This window comes from Sorex fumeus, unplaced genomic scaffold (assembly GCF_029834395.1).
Source record: "Sorex fumeus unplaced genomic scaffold, SorFum_2.1 ptg000026l, whole genome shotgun sequence".
In the NCBI taxonomy this organism is placed as follows: domain Eukaryota; kingdom Metazoa; phylum Chordata; class Mammalia; order Eulipotyphla; family Soricidae; genus Sorex; species Sorex fumeus.
In genome coordinates this window covers 17,131,880-17,151,074 of record NW_026606083.1, presented here as the reverse complement: position 1 = coordinate 17,151,074, position 19,195 = coordinate 17,131,880, and the positions used below count along the sequence as shown (strand labels likewise).

Sequence of the window (19,195 nt, the reverse complement as noted above, 5' to 3'; positions counted from 1 at the left end):
TTATTGAAATGGAAAATCCTCAGCTCTACAAATCTTGGGCTAGATAAGCCAGAACCTTTCTAGTCATTCTGTATACTAGCACTCCTGGCTCTGACCATGAGTTTAAGCAAGAGTTTTTTTTTTCTCTTTCTTAAGAAGTTCCAGTTTTTTTTAAATAAATCTAGTTTTTAATTGAATCACTATGAATTACCAGGTTACAACGCTATTCATGATTGAGTTTCAGGCATGATACACCAATCGTGTGGACCTTCACCAGTGTCCACTTCCTTCCACCATTGTTCACAGTTTCCTTCCCGCCTTCCAGTTTGATGCAATGCAGGCACTCTTTGTTTTATTTTTATTTTTTCCTTTCTACTCCTCCCCCTTTTAGGCACCGTAGTTTGCAATAATGTTACTGAGAGGGCATCATGCAGATCACTCCTTTCAGCACTCAATCCTCATGCAGAATGACTGCTTCCCTTCATCCTTAATAGACTTCCCTTCTCTGACCTAATCCCCCTTCTGCTCTCCTCCCATTGCAGTCATCCTATTGAGGACCAGTTCTCCAGCTAATTTACTTATTTACTGCTAATTAACTTGTGAAAAATTAACCTGAAAATTTGCTTTTGGAAAACCCTACGAGTTCCGTATTTTCAGGGACAATATCTCATACTCAGATGGAAGATCTTTCATCCAAAATATTAATAAACACAGTTTCTAATGCTTTACATTTCCTCTTGGGTGTTTCATCCATTCAAAAAGAAATCCAGTTAGCAAATCACTGGAAAAAACAATGCTTGTCTCCCTTTTTAAATTGGCATTTGCCTTCATTAATTTTCCTCTGGGAATGCAGATCTGTTTTGTTGTCCTAATACGAGTTTCCTAAGCTCTCTGTTACTGTGTTAGGTATAAATAAAATAGACAGGGAAGTTGGATAACCCCTAAAGAACTTGCATTTATAGAATGAATCAATAAATACTTAGTGAGGAAACCACCAAGACTAGCTAGATTATATCTGTGCCAATTTCTCATGATAAACTATCTCCCCTTTTTTCTCCACTCACAATTTTGGACAAATAATTCTTTTGTTTTCCTGCTATACTTGACAGTAAGTATAGTTTCCCTTTGAACTGAGCAATTAATATACCTACATGTCCTTGATTTTTAAAATCTCAGCAAACACTGTTAAACATTGCTCTTGAGGTATCAATAATTGTAGGCTCTAATATGGGATTATGGTGTACAAACTAAGTAAGCACAAATATATTGCTACAGCTGGGAGAACCAGGTTTCAACTTTTTCACAGTTGTCCTTTCCTTGTGGTTTCTTTTCCCAAATATTTGAAGACTACACTCTATCTGAAAAAGTAAAGGTTAAAGCTAAATAATGTAACAAAGGATTCAATGTTTAGTGCTTGTTTAAAGTAAGTTTGCAGGGCTGTTTCATCTTTAGAATTTACAAAACATTAGTGGTTTTAATGAGTGAAGAGATGACTTGTTTATATAAATTAAAACCAGTTCAGGACTGCCATTCTGGGGGATGACCTTCAACTCCTTGACTTACTAACTTAACTGGGAGTGACCTATATGTACAGTATCCGCCTCTTCCTTAAGTGGGTGAAGGATCAGGGCCAACTCTGTGCTAGGAAGGCAATTATCTTTGTCCTTCTTCTTAAATCTGAGCTGCCTTGGACATTGTGGACTGTGATTTTTGTTAACACTTATGGAAAACTTGCTGAGTGGCAGGCAACAGAGTAAGCCTGTGCACATTTTAACTTTCTTATTAAGTATTTGCTGAGTTGAGGGAATGCATGAATGAAAGGCCATTGCTTCCAGCTTTCAGCCCACAGAGAAAGACTGTTTTGTTCAGCTAATTAAGTGGACCTAGAGAGTTTTATGGATTTCTTCATCATTTTCCCTTGAAGGGGAATTATGACAGTATTCTTGATACTAATTATTTTAATTGAGTTGACAACATTTAAAAGTGCCATTTTTGAAGGATTCAACATGAAATATTTGGTTAAATTTAGAATATTCTACAATCAAATAAATATCTTGGTAATCTCTTTAATGCCACACCTAGTTATTAAATACACATAATTTGTAATAACATTACACTGTAAGTTAGTTCAGGATCTATTAAGAAATTCTTGTCAAAGTTAATATCATTACCTTCTGAGAAAGCATTAATGATTTGTAATTTTCAGATGATTAAACTTCCTTAAATCTTGGTGTTCTTATATATCATTAGAATGAGTTTCCCACATAGTATTAATTATTCATAAAACCCAATAATTATATCTTCTTTATTATAAAATCTCTCCTGAATAACTCAGACCATAAAATTCACTTTATATGCTCAAGCTCAACCTGACAGAACAAAAAATTGCAACCTTTTATGGAATATATAGCCCAATATATAGTATAGTTTTATTAGTGTATTATGTAACTGTTAAAAACATATAGAAGGCCATCACTGTAACACTGTCATCCCGTTGTTCATCATTTTGCTTGAGTGGGCACCTGTAACATCTCCTTTTGTCCCAGCCTTGAGATTTTAGCAGCCTCTCATCCTTCCCAATGGTGCTGTATTGGAGGCTCTTTCAGGTCAGGGGAATGAGACCCGTTATTGTTACTGTTTTTGGCATATCAAATACACCACAGGGAGCTTGCCAGGCTCTGCCGTGGGCAGGATACTTTCGGTAGCTTGCCGGGTTCTCAGAGAGTGAAGGAGAATGTATATAAGAGAATACAAGCAAGTATGTTAAAAGCAAACACATATGTGCTGCTTTAGGTATGTCAGTGGGCTAGACTGTAAGAGGTCGATGGCCAAGAATGTGGCCAAGTGCTTCCGGGAGCTTTGTTTTATAGTCTATGGATCTTGGCCATTGATGGGATTACATGGCGCTGGAGGCAGTTTGTGGGTGTGACTGCCAAGCTACTGGAAAATGAGGGATCTGAGGGGAGGAGGCCCAGTCCCAATCTGAACAGACTTGGAGATCTCAGCCCCGGGTTCTTCATACCTGGGTTCCTCTGCTGGTTCCTTCATGTGTGAGGCTTGTCCGAGCTTGTGGAGAGCGGCCTTGAGCATGGATGTGGCTGGGTTCTGGAGGGTTTCGGCTGCCAGGGTTCTGCTTGGGGCAGGGAGGGAAGCTCAACCCGCTCCCCAGGCTGAGGGGCAGGAAATTCAGGGTATATTACTGAAATACTTTCATTTAATCAGAACATCCTAGGATTCTGATTTAAAATATTTAAACGTATTTACAAAGACACACAGGAAAGTAATCTACTGATTGTGGAACTGGGAATTAAACTCAGTTCTCATTCACTTAAGGCATAGGTTTTATCACCAAGCCATAACCCTTACCTCTGATTTTATGGAGATTCTTTGAGAGGCATGCATGTTTTTGTTTTGGGGGCATACCTGGCAATGGACAAGATTTACTCCTGACTTTCTGCTCAAGTATCACTCTTGGTGGGGTTTGTGAACCAAATGTGGTAACAAGGGTCAAACTAGGGATTGTCTGCAAGGCAATCACCTTCCCCTGTACTCTTTCTCTGGCCCTTCTAAGATGTTTTTAATCTAGCTTCTGTATTACTTTCTCTGGAATGCATTCTTCAAAATAGCAATGATGTATTTTGAATGTCATTATAGTGATGAGAACACAACAAACTTAGTTAATATTATTGTGATACTGCTTTTGATAAAGAAGGCAATGCTTGTGAAATTTCTGAAGTGGTTAAGCTTCTCAACCATTTGTAACCTATTTTTGTGATTTATTTAGTCTTCCGTTACAGCCACAATAAAATGGAGAATGATATATTCTAAATAATGTTTTTGAAAAGTTTATTATTAACTGCTAAACATATACAATTTTCCTATCTTTATAAAAGTAGCCTTCTGCAATTATAAGGTGAAATATTGGGAGCATCCTATTCTATGAGAAGCATCTGGTGAAAACATGTATACTCTGTCCTGGACATTGGTTTGATAATCAAATTAATTTTATTTGTATTTATTACTTTTGTTTTTGAAAGTAACTTAAGGGGATAACTTGACCAAGTAAAATCATGATTTTATTAAGGAATTATGGGGAATTTTTGTTTTCTATTTGTGTTGCTTTAACATAGCATTTACAACAGAGTAATATGAATATATGTCTAATAGAGTGTAACTGCATGCTGAATTGATGCCCTAGGTGTCCTTAAGTACTGAAATTGATGTTAATCTAGAGCTTGTTTATAATAGCACTACACCAATTACAAATGACACTGAAAACGGCATTTTGTTTCAAAAGGTTGTAGCAGTGCATGATGCTAACAGAGGGCACAGGAGGGGCATTTTGAGAATCATATCAAGGAATCTTTACATGTATGTATGTGTTTTTAATGTGCAGCACCTGTTCTGCCTGGAGCCTACCAGCAAAGCCATTCCCAAGGCTATGGGTACATGCACCAGACCAGCCTGTCATCCATGAGGTCAATGCAGCATTCACCAAATCTAGTAAGTGTTCATTTGAAGTGTTCCTTCTTCCCTGGACATCCAGCGGGTAAGGCGTTTGCCTTGCACACAGCCAACATGACCGACCCGAGTTCGATTCCTCCGCCCCTCTCGGAGAGCCCAACAAGCTACCGAGAGTATCTCGCCCGCACGGCAGAGCCTGGCAAGCTCCCCGTGACGTATTCCATATGCCAGACACAGTAACAACAAAGCCTCCAATGGAGACGTTACTGGGCCCGCTCGAGCAAATAAAAATACATGGACTATTAATGAATAGTATTACATAGTTACATTTATGGTGGTTGTGTCTATCCTGAACACATATAGGTTCTGTTTTTCTGATCAACATTCCTTAAACAACAAAGTATAACTATTTGTATAACATTTATATTGTATTAGGTGTTATAATTAAGAGATGATTTAAAGTATGTAGGAGAAATTATATAAATTACATGCAAATACCACTCATTTTCTATAAGGGAGTTGAATATGCTTAGGTTTTTGTATTTGGGAGGTTTATCTTGGAACCAATGCACATGTTCATAGAAAAATGATTGATACAACCTTTTTGAAGGATTGAAATTCTTGCAGAGGCAAACCACGGAAAAAGGAAGGCACAACATGAAAATGTCTTAGCAGTAAAACACACCAAGAATCTGCCAGTGCGACATCCTAATTTAGGTCTAAAAATCCCAAAATTTGGTCTAAAACTAGTTTATTTTGGTGTTAATCAAAATGGTCAGTAAAACCTGACCGACATTGCTAACAAATCTGAATTCTGCTGTTGGACTTTTCTTGTAGTATTGATTCATCATTGGCATCAATTTGGGAAATTGTGCTTAAGGTCATCTGGACAGGTATGACATTTCAGGCTGAAATTGCGTCTCTAAACTCTGCACACAGTCATGTGACTAGGCCTGAACACTTGGAAGTAGGTGGCCTTTCAGCCACTTGGAAATTATCTTGAATTCCTATAAGTTCTCTGTGTCTCTGTCACTTTCCTTAGTCTGTGAATGCCCTTAATTTTGAAATTGGCATGAATGATAGCTAAATTTTTGGCTTGAAAAACAAATTCAGGGAAACAAAACCTTATAGTTTTTTTTTTCTTTTTTTATTAGTGAAAAACCATGAGGCACAGTTATAGGCCCACAAATTTTGTGCTTGGGTTTCAGTTATACAATGATCAAGTGCTCATTCCTCCACCAGTGCCCGTCATCCATCCCCACGGGTCCCAGCACCCCCCCCCCTCATCCCCTGCCCCCCCCGTCCCATCCTGCCTCTGTGGCAGGGTATTCCCCCTTGTTCTCTCTCTCTTCTTTTGGGTACTGTGTTTTGCAAGAGAGGCATTGAGTGGCAATCATGTTTGGTCTATAGACTACTTTCAGCGTGATTCTCCCACCCTGGGAGGGTCCTCACAACACCCTTTATTTGATGCTCTCTTCTCTATCTGAGCTTCCTTTTCACCTAGAGCCTGTGGCTGGCCTTCCATTCATGGAGCAAAATTCCTGGTACTAATCTCAGCCATTCCTGGGTGTTACTCTCCCTTTTTGTTGCTTTATGTTCCCCAGATGAATGCAATCTTTCTGTGTCTATCCCGCTCTTTCTGACTCATTTCGCTTAACATGATACTTTCCATGTAGTACCACTTGTATGTAAATTTCATAACTTCATCTTTTCTAACAGCTACATAGTACTCCATTGTGTAAATGTACCAAAGTTTCTTTAACCAGTCATCTGTTCTTGGGCACTCAGGTTTTTTCCAGATTCTGGCTATTGTAAAGAGTGCTGCAATGAACAAACAATTGCAGATGTCACTTCGACTATACCTTTTTGCCTCTCTGGGATATATTCCCAGGAGTGCTATAGCTGGGTCAAATGGCAGATCAAATTCTAATTTTTTGAGAGTCGTCCATACTGTTTTCCAAAAGGGTTGGACCAGCCGGCATTCCCACCAGCAGTGAAGGAGGGTCCCTTTCTCACCACATCCATGCCAGCACCGGTTGCTTTTGTTCTTGTGGATGTGGGCCAGTCTCTGTGGTGTGAAATGATATCTCATTGTGGCAAAACCTTATAGTTTTTTTGAAGTTCCCCTGCTTCCCTTTGTTGTTGCTGCCGTCACTAGGTTGGCATGTTCTTGGCTGTGGTGTTAACACACTTAGTTGTAGGACTCACTGGAGTGGCACACTTAGATGCTACATCCATTTACTCTCATTCACTGTGAATGACACTTTGTTGTGGTGTCAGAATCCCAGGTTGCCTGTGTTGCCTGACCTACATTTGACAAGTGGCAAATGTAGGTGTGCAGGAATCAAACTTGTGGCCTCACATCTAGGAAAAAGGTGATCAGTCACCTACTCTCCCTGGAGTAGCTCCTAAGTATAGTGAAACGCAAATAAAAAACTCCTTTTCTAATCAGGATTTTATTCAAAACACTTAATGCAGATTATATATCACTATGATAAAAAAAATATCAAATGAGTATAGTTTTTTCTATTTTTGTTTTTAAGGTCATGCCTGGCAGTGTTCAGGGACTACTTCTAACTGTGCTCAGGATTGACCCCTGGTGGTGTTTGGGGAATGATATGCTGGGGACCAAACGAGTTTGGCCTCCCAAAAGGAACCTTACCTCTTGTGCTCTCTCTCCATCCTGGATCTTTTTTCCTTTTTTGATTTTTGGTTTTCAGAAAACAAATGTTCTTAGAATCCATTTAAGAAAAATCAACTGCCTCCACCAGAGGGGAAGTGAGTTGTTTGTCTCATGGCAGGTTTTGGTCTCTTAAGAATGTGGGGAGGTATGGTGCTGGAATCCATGAAATCCTACCATTATCAATATTGAAAATCACAGTGCCTATAATTTAAAAAGGTGATTTTTTAAAAAAATATGTGGGATATGAGAGAATTCAAGGACAGATGTAGAATAGGGGGAAATCGGTGCGTCTCTGTGGTGATTTGAAGCAGGAGAAACTGACTTTACTGCTTCTTTGGTTCCTTTCTGTAGGTAAGCTAGGGGTCAGTTACTGAGCCCTCAACCCTAGACCTGGTTCTCAAATAAGACTCTTTTCTCTAGAGTAGTAAATCCAACAGAACACAGTGACGACTCAAGGTTCTGTTTTATAGATCTTCAGAACTAAAGATCTGTGGAAACATTACACATAGTTCCTTTCAGTGCAGGATATGTCTGCTGTTTTGACATTTGTGGCTGTAACAAACATTCGAATTTTCCACATGTGAAGAATGCCTTTTTCCTTCTGCAGCGGACCTACCGAGCCATGTATGATTACAGTGCCCAGGACGAAGATGAAGTGTCCTTCAGGGATGGCGACTACATTGTCAATGTGCAGCCCATCGACGATGGATGGATGTATGGCACCGTGCAAAGGACGGGGAAGACGGGCATGCTGCCAGCCAATTATATTGAGTTTGTTAATTAATCCCTCCTCTTTGCCCTTTGAGCTTTAACCTAATGTATACTAAACAGGATCTTTTTAAAAGGTAGAAGATACTTTTAAGGCAACTGAACTGTTGTTTTACAATAATCTGTTTCTTCCTTTGACAATTAGACACACAGGTACCAGGAAGAAGGAATGACTTCTGGGCTGAAAACAGCAGCATTTTCAGTAACTCCTATAAAATTTCTGTTTTGGTCTGGAGACTTGGTGCTGCTAATTGTATTTAATGGTTTCCTTGAATAGGCTATCAAACCCTTTTGGAAATGTGTGGTTATAGACTTTGAGATAGGTTGTTGACTGCCCCTAAATATAACAAGTATACAAAACTTCGTAGATGTCACTTTGGAATCACCAGAAGCCAATTCTCTTAATTCAGTAACACAGCCAACAATTTGAAAACTGTTTAGATTTTGAGTCTTAAACTGATTTCTAATTCAAGTGAAAATTGCCTAATGTAACATACATAAGCAATGGCAGAATGACAGTTGGTGAAACTTATATGGACTGGTAGTCTAGGGGACTTAGAAACAAACAAAGAAAACTTCCTTGTTTCCTTGGCCAACCTTGGTCTATTTATATCTCATTTGTACCAATGCAATCCTACTCTCTTTTGATATTCTGTGGGCCCAAATCTCTGCTTAGAATTTGGCCCACAGAATGTCAGAACTGAATAACATCACAGCTACTCTGCAAAGGGCAAATTTTAAGGTCACCTATCCAATTTCTCTAATAGGCTTTACCGTGTTGCATGTCATGTAGGTTCAAGATTCTATAATACATTCCTGTTATTCAAGCAAAAAGTATGGCTGATATCTAAAACACTTTTCCTCTTATGCCAGCTCATCAGGAAAAAATATTTTGAAAAGTTGCTTGAGATTTTTCTGCTAGTTGCATTCTAGTTTTGAAGGATGTACACCTTAGATATTAGATATATAGTCTAGTACATAAGTGGTTTAGGTACTTCTCGAACAACTTTCGTTAACTTAATGCTCCTATTGATTTTAAAGTAAACAAAACTTAACAGGAGCCAGTATGTTGCGGGAGGCTGGGGAGGGTATGGAAGAAAAAGTGTGCTGCAGAAAACTACTGAAAGCTACTCCACCAAGAGAGATCTGACTTTTTGTTTTGGAAAATGGTATTCAAATTCTGGAATGGAAAGGTAGCCACTGAGACTAGTTAACGAAAAGACTTCCTTTTCACTTTCAATTTTTTTTCCTCTGACTTAGAATCACAGAATGTTAAGATAGGAATGTACACAGAGATGTCTCAACTCAGATCCAACAGGCTGTCCGTGAAAATAGAACTGATGGCATATTGTGATTTTGACCTTAGCCCTTAGTGACTGAGATTTTTACACACTGTCAAGATCACCAGAGAGATTAACACCCATCTGCAACTATGTTTTCCTGATGCGTCATTTATTGGAACTGCAATAGGATAGCATTCTTCTAGGCTTCTGATGTTGTTCTGATGAAGCTGGGGAAAGTTACAAAAATATAATTAAAAAAACTCTTGACCTAGAGAGATAGTACACGGGTTAAGGGTGTTTGCCTTGCGTGTGGCTTCCCTTGGTTTGAATCCACAGCACCAAATATGGTCCCTCGAATACTGCCAGGAGTGATCCCAGAGCACTGCTGGGTGTGATTCCTCACCCTCCCCAAATCACTCTTGGGATAGCTTCCTTATGTATTCTATTCAAGGAAATGAACCATATTTCCTATAAAATAAGTTTATTAAATTAGTCATACAAGCAATATTTGTTGACATTTTTGAAAACTTAATACATACTTTTTAGAAACTCTGCAGTTTCATTTTCATCTGGCCAAAAATTTTAAAAAGGCTTTATTGAACCTGAGCTGTATCTACATGACACCAACATAAATCTAAAGAGATAAAAGTTCAGGTAAATACTGAAGAGATTTTGGAAGGTTTTTTTTTTTTAATAGATTACCAAAGAATTAGTTTGACCAATTTTCTGCCATTGAAAGGACCAGTCATAATTAAATCATCAATCCCACATTATTTATGGTGGCTTTTACAAAAACCTACAATGAAAAACTGAAGAGTCAATATTTTTGCACTAAAATTTCTGTGCACTAAAATTGAAGCTGACTCAATTTTATTGTACCATTAAATAAGTATTTACATATCACCCAGACAGAGAACATTTTGAGATAATATAAAAAAAGTAATTGTTAATGAAGTTTTCAGACTGAATGTAGGACAGGTACAATTTTTGACAAATAACACATTTATAGGATTCTCAAAGGAAATTGACTTGAAATTATGATTATAAACCTGGAAAGTTACCACGTTTCATTGCTTTCCTAATCTACTGATTTTTAAAAGCCAATTCACTGGATGTAAAAGTCAATATACATTTGAAGGAATAATTCTTCACAAATTTTAAGCTTCACCTGATGTTTACATAGCAAGAAGTTTCTGCTTACAGTCTTTCAGAACTCAGATCTCATCAGAATTTAATTAGAGGGCAGTTATTTTTGCAATTAAGAGTGAGGAGAATATACTCCTGAGGCTATAATTTGATAGTGTTGTCCTTGTTACAAAAGCCCACCAGGGTATTAGTAAGCTTCTCAGTAGGAAAACAGAAAACATGGAATACCAAAGTGCTACTTCTACAGCATCATTTTTAAAAAGTGTTTTCTTGGACAACCTTGTTTCTTCCCACTTTCCTCCTTCCTAGCTTCAGTTTGACAAATGGGTATCTCGTATGAATAACGTTGACAGTGAAGGAATAATTTTAAAAGCAAGCCTTTTCAATGAAGTCAAAGAAGTCTGTGCAAAAACAGTGAAGAAAACATTCAGCCGATTTTCCCCCCCATTGAATGTGTTCTCAAGTCTAACAGAAGCACAAGGAGCAATTTGATAGGCTTTTAAAGGGTTCAGCCAACAGGAGTTAGGTGACTCAGCCCTCTTGAGGAAAGTTTTGCCACACAATATATTATTGCTTTTGTTGTCGGCTTTTGTAGTCAACGTTTTTACTAATTCCTGTTCGCAAGGAAAGCTTTCTATTTCTAACCTGCAGCAAAGTGAATTTTTTCCTGTCTCCTCATTAGGGTTTACACACTCACAGCATAGTGCAGTTTGAAATACTCATTTTTCACCTTCAGATCTCTCTATACGGTCCCTGCATCTTCCCTGGCCTCTGCCACTCGTGGAGACCACATGGGAATTTGCAAGCACAATTTCCAGTAACACTGTAGGAACACAGATGAGTTTGGCCCAACCCCTCATCTTCCACGAAGTACAATGCTTGAGAGTCATGAAGATGCAGCTTTGCCTGTTACTAGTCTTTCCTTGTCCTCTCATTGATGAGCTTGACAACGTTCTGGGGCTCAGAAAATAGACTGCTGTAAAACAGGCCACGGAAATCGAAGAGGTCTCTTTTCTTTTCAGGTTCCTCTATCTCGCATGGAATGTTTTTAATGAAAAGCAAAAGAACATATTGTGTGAATCTTTACAAACATATCTCTATATAAAGTGGATATAGTTTATACCAAATTGAAAGTTTAGGTATTTACAAAAACAGGTGCCTTTTTGATTATCCTTGTAATCCACTATGGTCTTGGGAAGAAAACCAAGCAAGCAAGTTTTTGCCTATTCTAGAATAATATTTTATTATACATGATTGGTATTTTTGTGGTGGGGAAGTAAGATGCTCCTGACACATATGAAATGTGGTAGCTGATTGTATTTAGATTTCAGACTTTAGAAAAAACTCACTTCTGTTTTTCTTTTTTCTTTTCCCTGAAGATGACTAATTTACCTGATTGTACTAACTTTGTGGATTTATAGATAGTTGAGATACATAAACATTAACTTTAGGTTTGGGATTTAAAATACTTATTGTAAGATAGAAGAGTTATATTATGAGGCTAAATACATTTTACAAGGTGAGATTCACTTCATAAATTCCTTATACTTTCGCGATTTGCCTCTGATAGTCTAAAAGTGTCTAGAGTGTGATTATTTGGGATAATGTGACATTGGGGTAAAGAAGCTTTAGTTAAGTTAGATGTTCTGTAAGTTAAGCTAAGAATGCTAAGATGAAAGTCTCTTTCTGAAGTATTCCATGCCCATAAGTGTCCTTTCCAGACAATGAATTGTCAACTCTTGATGATGCAAAAATCAAGATATTGGATGATGCTTTTGTGGCATCCATTCCTTGATGCTTACATTGCAGGAATTTAAAGGCCTGGAAAGGTCTCCTGGGCAAATATCCTTCCCAATAGTCCCTATTACTTCAGTATATTCATGGAAACTCCATACGCTTTTTGTGTTTGATATCTTGTATCCAGTTTGCATAGTGTATACTTTGTAATCAAGTTTCTGTTAAGAATGATTTATTTTAAAAGAAAAGAGAAAACTGCATCCAAGTTCCATTCTTCAGTTTCTGTACAATGAATGTGGGGGCATTTAGTAGCAGCCCCAAGTAGGTTGTAGGCATTATGTGAAATTGTTGTTATAGGAGACCCCTGAAAAAATACATAGAAATATAGTATTGTTTAACTTTTATTTGCTTTAAAATATGTCAAATTATAATTGATGACTAATTTACCTGATTGTACTAACTTTGAGAGGTTACTGTTAAATGAGACAATGTTTCTAAAACACAGGGGCATACTGAATGAAAAAACGTTATTAATACAATTTGGCTTTTGTTATGCAAATTGTTAACACCAGCTATTAAATCTATTTTAGTAGAAATGCTTTAATTCATGTTCTTTTCCTCTACACTGTGAATCTTTAAGCCTTGGTGGACGAGAGCAACGTTGTGCTACCCAAAGGACCTACCTATGCAAACTAATTCCCATTTGAGTGGCTGTCACAGTAAATGTATAATAAGACCTTATCTCCCCCTGCATAGTGTGCAGTGGCATTGGAATCACACTTTAAAGCCTAGCACCATCTATGTATAGTAGAGTCGCTCACAACCCTTCAAGGCTACCATAATCTCTAGTATTGGTATTTGTTGAAGAGCAAATTGCTAATTTACTATTAAAACTACTTGAATGGTATCAGAACCAGAATGACAGATGAATGCGTTGGCCATGGCTTCAATGTGGTCACTGCAAGTGTTTGCCTATGATAGACCTGTGTTCTCAGATGCACTCTCTTCAGGGTATTATTATTCTGTGTCATTTTTCTGTATTTGTAAAACATGATCATGCTTTACTTTCTTATCTCTACACATTTGGTTTGCTGAAATAAATGCAGGATAAAACAAAATTGTTCTACTTCTTGGTTCTCACCTTGATTTCTTGGAATATGATTAACTGTTTTACTGGGGGAAGTAAGTTGATCATAGTAACTCACATCAGATGGCATCAGAGGGGTATATGGCCTTCAGTGCACCGACATTGTTGAGTCATTTCAAATGTGTTTTCCTGGAATACGTTTAACTTTAACTGATAACATTAGTAAGCTTTTTTTTCAAATTCTCTATTTGATTTTATATCATAGTACTACAATAATAGATCATTGTAGTTCATTTTTTCCAAGATTAGATTTTTCATATGTCCTCAATTGTACAACTTTAATTTTCTTGTATTTGCAAGATGAAAGAAATAGCTTGGAGCAAAGAAAAAAACACACACACAAATTGAGTCCATGAAACAGGAAGATACTCTGATTTCTCAGTGAAGAAGGACTCATTTATCATAGAACATAATTGCTTTTCCCCCTTAACTTCCCCATAATTGAAAAAGTGAGTCCTTATTTTTACCATCATGTAAATTTATCAAGATTTGGATCTTAGCCTCACTATATTCTTTATAAAAGTCCCTCTTTGATGGTACTTAATCACTCCTAATTGTAAATTGATATGTATGCATAGCACACATATTCAACACACATACAGTGTATGTGTGTTCCAAATCTTGAATTTTTTTTGTTACAAAAGAATGAATTTAATTTTTGTATGCTTTTAATAATCATGTTAATACATATTAAATGACAATATTATTTGAAACTTTTGCTTTTTTTTCTTTCTAATATTTTGTTCCTTTGTGATTACAAATCAATTCTTTGAAACTTAAACCATAGAGAAATGAAATAACATAGACGGATTTTTTTTCTCAACTAAAATATTAAGCTTTGAAGATGTAAGGCTTATGATTTTATAATTCTAACTTAAAATTTTGTTGTTGTTTTATTAGGCAATTGAGCCATTTGTAACCACCAGAAACCTAACAAAATAACTCTCAACATTCAGACATAATACAGTAAAATGCAGATAAAAGGAAAGTTTTGTTCCTTCCCTTTGTGTAATCTGCTTCTCCTACACAGAGGGATTGAATAAGAGTTTTGTGATGGCAGAAAACTGGACGTGGTCCAGGCTCAAACTTCAACTACTTTCTGCAGTTCTAAGCAAAATTCTCTGGCCTTTGTCTATTATGTTTGTATTATGGAACAGAAGAGTTCTGGTAAAAAATAGAATGAGAAAATGAATTTTAAGGGTGAAAAGTTAATTTGAAAACAAAGTGCTCAGTTACTGATTTTGTATTTATACCATGACATTTTGATTATTGCCACCTTTCTTATTTATTGTCTTTCTTTTTTTAAAGTAGCAGACATTAAAAAAAGAACATAGAAATAGAGAAATGGACCTAAATCTGAATTCCTGTTATTCACTTGGAAAATTCATGAACTTTTTCCACCCAAACTTAATGATGCAATTGCTCCTTAAATGGGTTAGGTTAGTTTCTGATTCTTGACCTTACTAGTGTGCTTTAGGGGAATGTGGCCCAAGTTATCTTTTGTGATCAAGGTTCACCACGTCCATTCACACATAACCTTATGATTCTGGTCATAAATGGCTTGATTGCAGGAACCCACCATCTGTCGGTGCCCTAGTAGCTTTCCCTTTTGGAGACTATGCAGGAACTTTACTCAACATAGATGACATGTAAGTCTTACTTAAAAGTCTCAGTTTACAATGTCGAATAAGTTGGCTAACTGAATGTGTTATGGAAAGCTAAAAGACAGAGAGCAAAGGAAGAAGTCAGGATTGAGTAAGCTGAAATCACAAAGAAGAAACAGTCAGAGACTGTTCAAGATTTATCAGAGTACATAGATCATTGGCAATGTCAGGAGTCACCGAGAGATGGGAAGAAAAGTATTCTTGTGAATTCCCATCACAAAGGAAGCTCCAACTCCAGTTGCAGAAGCAGTGCCCACACTCAAAGCCAGGTGTGCGGGCCTTCATCTTGCCTCATGAGAGAGGTGAAAAAAAGAAGACCTCTTACAAAAGATAAGATATAAGACCTTGTTTTTTATCTTTATTTATATCTTTTATTGTGATGGAGGGCTGGAGCGACAGCACAGCTGGTAGGGTATTTGCCTTGCACACAGCCAACATGGCCAACCCGAGTTCAATTCCTCTGCCCTTCTCGGAGAGCCCGGCAAGCTACCAAGAGTATCTCGCCCACACGGCAAAGCCTGGCAAACTACCCGTGATGTATTCCATATGCCAATCACAGTAGCAACAAGTCTCACAATGTTACTGGGCCTGCTCAAGAAAATAGATGAACAACGGGAGAACAGTGACAGTGACAGTGATTGTGATGGAAGGAGGCTACTCCCAGCTGTGCTCAGGAATCACTACTTGTGATGCTTGGGGATCAATATGCTGTATAAGAGATTGAACTGGGATAGGCTGCAAGCAAAGCAAACACTCTGTCTCATGCACAATCTTCCTAAGATGGAAGGAACTACATGGTATTCCCCCAACAAGTGCCACTCACATTATTATAGTTAAAATGTTACCAAGCAGTCTTACATTTTGTTTTCTTTTATGCCACGCTGTGTTCTATTTCATATATTCTATTGAGAGTCAATTTAGTTAGAAGTTGTTTTCCTAAGCCCTATGAAGGGTATCCATAGCTCATTGCTTTATGATTTAACTTCAGACAGTGATGCATACAAAGAGCTGCAGGTTTACAGGGATATTCACATGATTTTAAAAATTATCTGTCAAAGAAATCGAAGCTGTCTTGGAATGACATAGACACTGGTGCTCTAGATAGGAAAGCCAATTTGTTTTTTCGGAGCTTTCAGAAATACCTAATTATATGGGTTTACTCAGTGATGTTTCTTGATTCAGGTGGATATAGTGGTAAATGTAATGTATTGATTCAGCATACACAAGTCAGTGTTTATGCCATTCAAGGGACAGCACACAATGGCTTCACTGCAGTTTATGATATTTTATGAAAGCTAAACCTGGTGCTCCTAGAGCTCTTGTCACTCCAACTTAGTGAACTGTGGACTTTGGGAGAGGATGGAGAAAAATTCTTAGAGGTACTACTGTTTGAAGAGAATTCTGAAAAGCATTCTGGGGGCCATGTTAGTCCAGCGAGGTATTGGACATGTGGAAATTCAGTCTCTGTCTTAGAGAAATAATGTCCTCTCTCAAGTTTTAATTTAGAATTGGCTGGTTTTCATATTTTTAATGCAATTAAGTTTCTTGTATACCAATGTTTGTACAGCCCTTTCATTATTCTCATTATTGTTTGCTCCACTTAGGAAAATAACTTATCAAGTTGTAAGAGTATACCATATAAAGAAAATTTACAGATGGGAAACACTTCACTTCTTTTATGGGGGGGGAGCGATAATTGGCTAATGTATAGACTTTTGTTTGTCCTTTCGCTCTGAATGTTTTTTGAAAAATGCGTGCTTACAGTTTTTGCTATGGCACTTGCCACCGAATTGATTGATTGAAAATGCTCTTCTATCCTATTTTAGATGTCAAAGATTTTGAATTTGTCTTTCTCATTTAGTATGTGATAGGAGCTGTATTTGCTGCATTAACCCTGGGGAACACAGGGGAAAATAACTCAATGGTAATTATTAGTAATTAGACCTTGTTCTGAGAAAAATCATAGTTTTTGCTTATAGATCTTGGAATTAATGTGCACACCTCCCTCCTCATTTGTTTGCACACCTTATTGTGTGTATGCTGCCCATTTAAGTAAATGATTGATTCTGTGGTGGATATATTTGCTTCTCTTCATCAATACCTGATAAAATACTTGTTGAGGGGGAAGTCCTGAATATTTTGAAACATCTCCTGGCTGCATAGATTTCTTTCTTTTATAAAGAGATGTGTTGATTTTCAAGAATGTCACAAAAAGTAGTTTCATAACATGTATTTATGCTATGTTGCTTCTTTCAAAGTTGTCCTTTATGAACTGAGCATAGTGTCCTATTTGTGTTTGTGTCATCTTTAGTTTGAAAATCATTTCCCCAATAATTTATTTTATTTTTAGTGGGATTGGGAGAGGTGGTGCCCCAAAATTGTATGGGACAAACCTGTTTTATGTGACCCACCAGTTCAGCTTACACCTAGAGGTTTTCCAGGTACCAGCTCTAGTGTTCCAGACTATGTCCCTCTTTGCCTGCCACTGTCTTCAACTGGAAAAAAAACAAACAAGGACAAGCAAAGGAAGAAGTTTGTTTGTTTTCTATGATTTCTGTCTTAAAAATGCATGCGAGTGGGACAGGAAGATTATCAGAGCAGGCAAACAAAAATATTTATGGTCTGAGGACAGTGATTATATGATGCTTGTTTCATTGAAAAGTATGGTATTTGAAGGATATGGTTTGAATGGGGACTTCTGGTCTTGACAGAAGTTACTTCATCATACAGAAGTGAGAATCTAACAGGGTAGTTTCAATTTGGCAGGTTCTGTTTATACACAGATCAAAGATGTAGTTGATGACTGATTGGCAACAGGGTTGTCGAGAGAGAGAGAGAGAGAGAGAGAGAGAGAGAGAGAGAGAGAGAGAGAGAGAGAGAGAGAGAGGAGAGAGAGCGCTTATTTCAGGATCATTGTCAAGAGGGTAGAGAGGATGGCAGGAAAGGAAAAGAAGTCACTAGTTTTGACAGGGCACCTACAATCTCATTGAGGAAAAAACCTCAAAATGTTAGAGTCAAGTAAAATTGGGCATCCAGAACATTTTCAGGACAATCAGTGTTAACCTTGTTCTTCTTTCACATGTTTACAGTTTTGTGGTGACCATAGTAAGTGCACTATTCTCTAGTTTAAAATTTCACCTTAAAGATGTAGAATGCATGTGCAACAATGTGGAAAATTGACTTCCTGTGAATGAAAGTTACTCTACATTTGTTTGGGGGCACACGTCGCAGTACTCGGGGCTTACTCCTGGCTCTGTGCTCAGGCATCACTCCTCAAAGGCTCGTATGTGGTGCCTTGCCCACTGCACTAACTCTTCCATCCATGATACATCCTTTGAATGGAGTAATTTGTGCTACCCCAGACTTTATGTTCACTTTCTTAAGAGTTTGAGAAATGACATTAGTCAGGGGGGTATAATAGGTTCCATGTTCTATTGAATTGGGTAGCCTCACATTTTTCAGAATGAATATATTTCTGCAACCACATACATTTGACCTTCCAGGCACAATACCTTTATGCTCAAAGATTCTTAGAGGAGCAGAGATATTTTTGGTCAGACCCCTTTTTTCCCCATTTTAATCCTCTTTCAGGAAGACATGACTTGGTAGTCTCATTTTATAGATAAGAAGACTGGGGGCACCAGTGACCTGGTCACAGTCAACAAGCACACCCTCTTGTGTCACAGCCTTTCCCAGTACCTTGGGACATCCCAACTGTCCCAACAGCCATTCCCCACTCGGGATGGGAAAGAGAATGAGCACTTCCATGGGGCCTTGTGCCTTTTATGTTCCACACAGGACTCTGCTGCACAGCTGCGAGCACTGAGGAGAGTGATCCCAGGAGGGATCCAGACTTTGATCACCAACCCTCAGTGTCCAGCAAGGACACTTTGGAGGAGCCCAAGACTCAGTGGTGTCCAGACGCTCATAGCACAGAGCTGGAAGTCTGTATCTCATTTCCTTTATGACTCAGCAATTGCCAATTAAGATAAAAGGAGGGCAGGGTCTTTGGATCCCTGTGAGGAAGTCAGCATCCTTCTCTGGTGCCACAGCCTGCCTTTCTTCAGAACAGGGCATTCAGCAGCCATCTGGGCCAGACACAAACTTCTAATCATTTGGGTGTTGTGAATGCCTGGGGCTTCTAACTGGTTTGTTTCAAAATGTCATTTCAACAAACATTTTGTAAACTCCTCATGCACTTCTCCCGCAGGGCTCTGAGTGGAACCTGAGAGATGGACCCTCAGTATATGATGACTCCTCAACTGACAGTGGACAGTCGTGTGTGGTCCTTTTTCTCCCTCCACTTCTTCTCCCTCCTCTTATA

The 19,195-nt window shown here is 38.0% G+C and overlaps 1 protein-coding gene across 4 annotated transcripts in view; it reads left to right on the top strand.

Moving 5' to 3' along the window:
- Nucleotides 1-13,178, top strand: part of NEBL (nebulette) — a 379,293-nt gene extending 366,115 nt beyond the window's left edge. For all 4 annotated transcript variants that reach the window (XM_056114776.1, XM_056114775.1, XM_056114773.1 and 1 more), the window contains 2 exons: nucleotides 4,376-4,482; nucleotides 7,734-13,178. In XM_056114776.1, the coding sequence (XP_055970751.1) occupies nucleotides 4,376-4,482; nucleotides 7,734-7,910 (284 nt within the window). In that variant the 3' untranslated portion in view covers nucleotides 7,911-13,178. The remainder of the gene's footprint in view (nucleotides 1-4,375; nucleotides 4,483-7,733) is intronic.
- The last annotated feature ends 6,017 nt before the right edge of the window (nucleotides 13,179-19,195 follow it).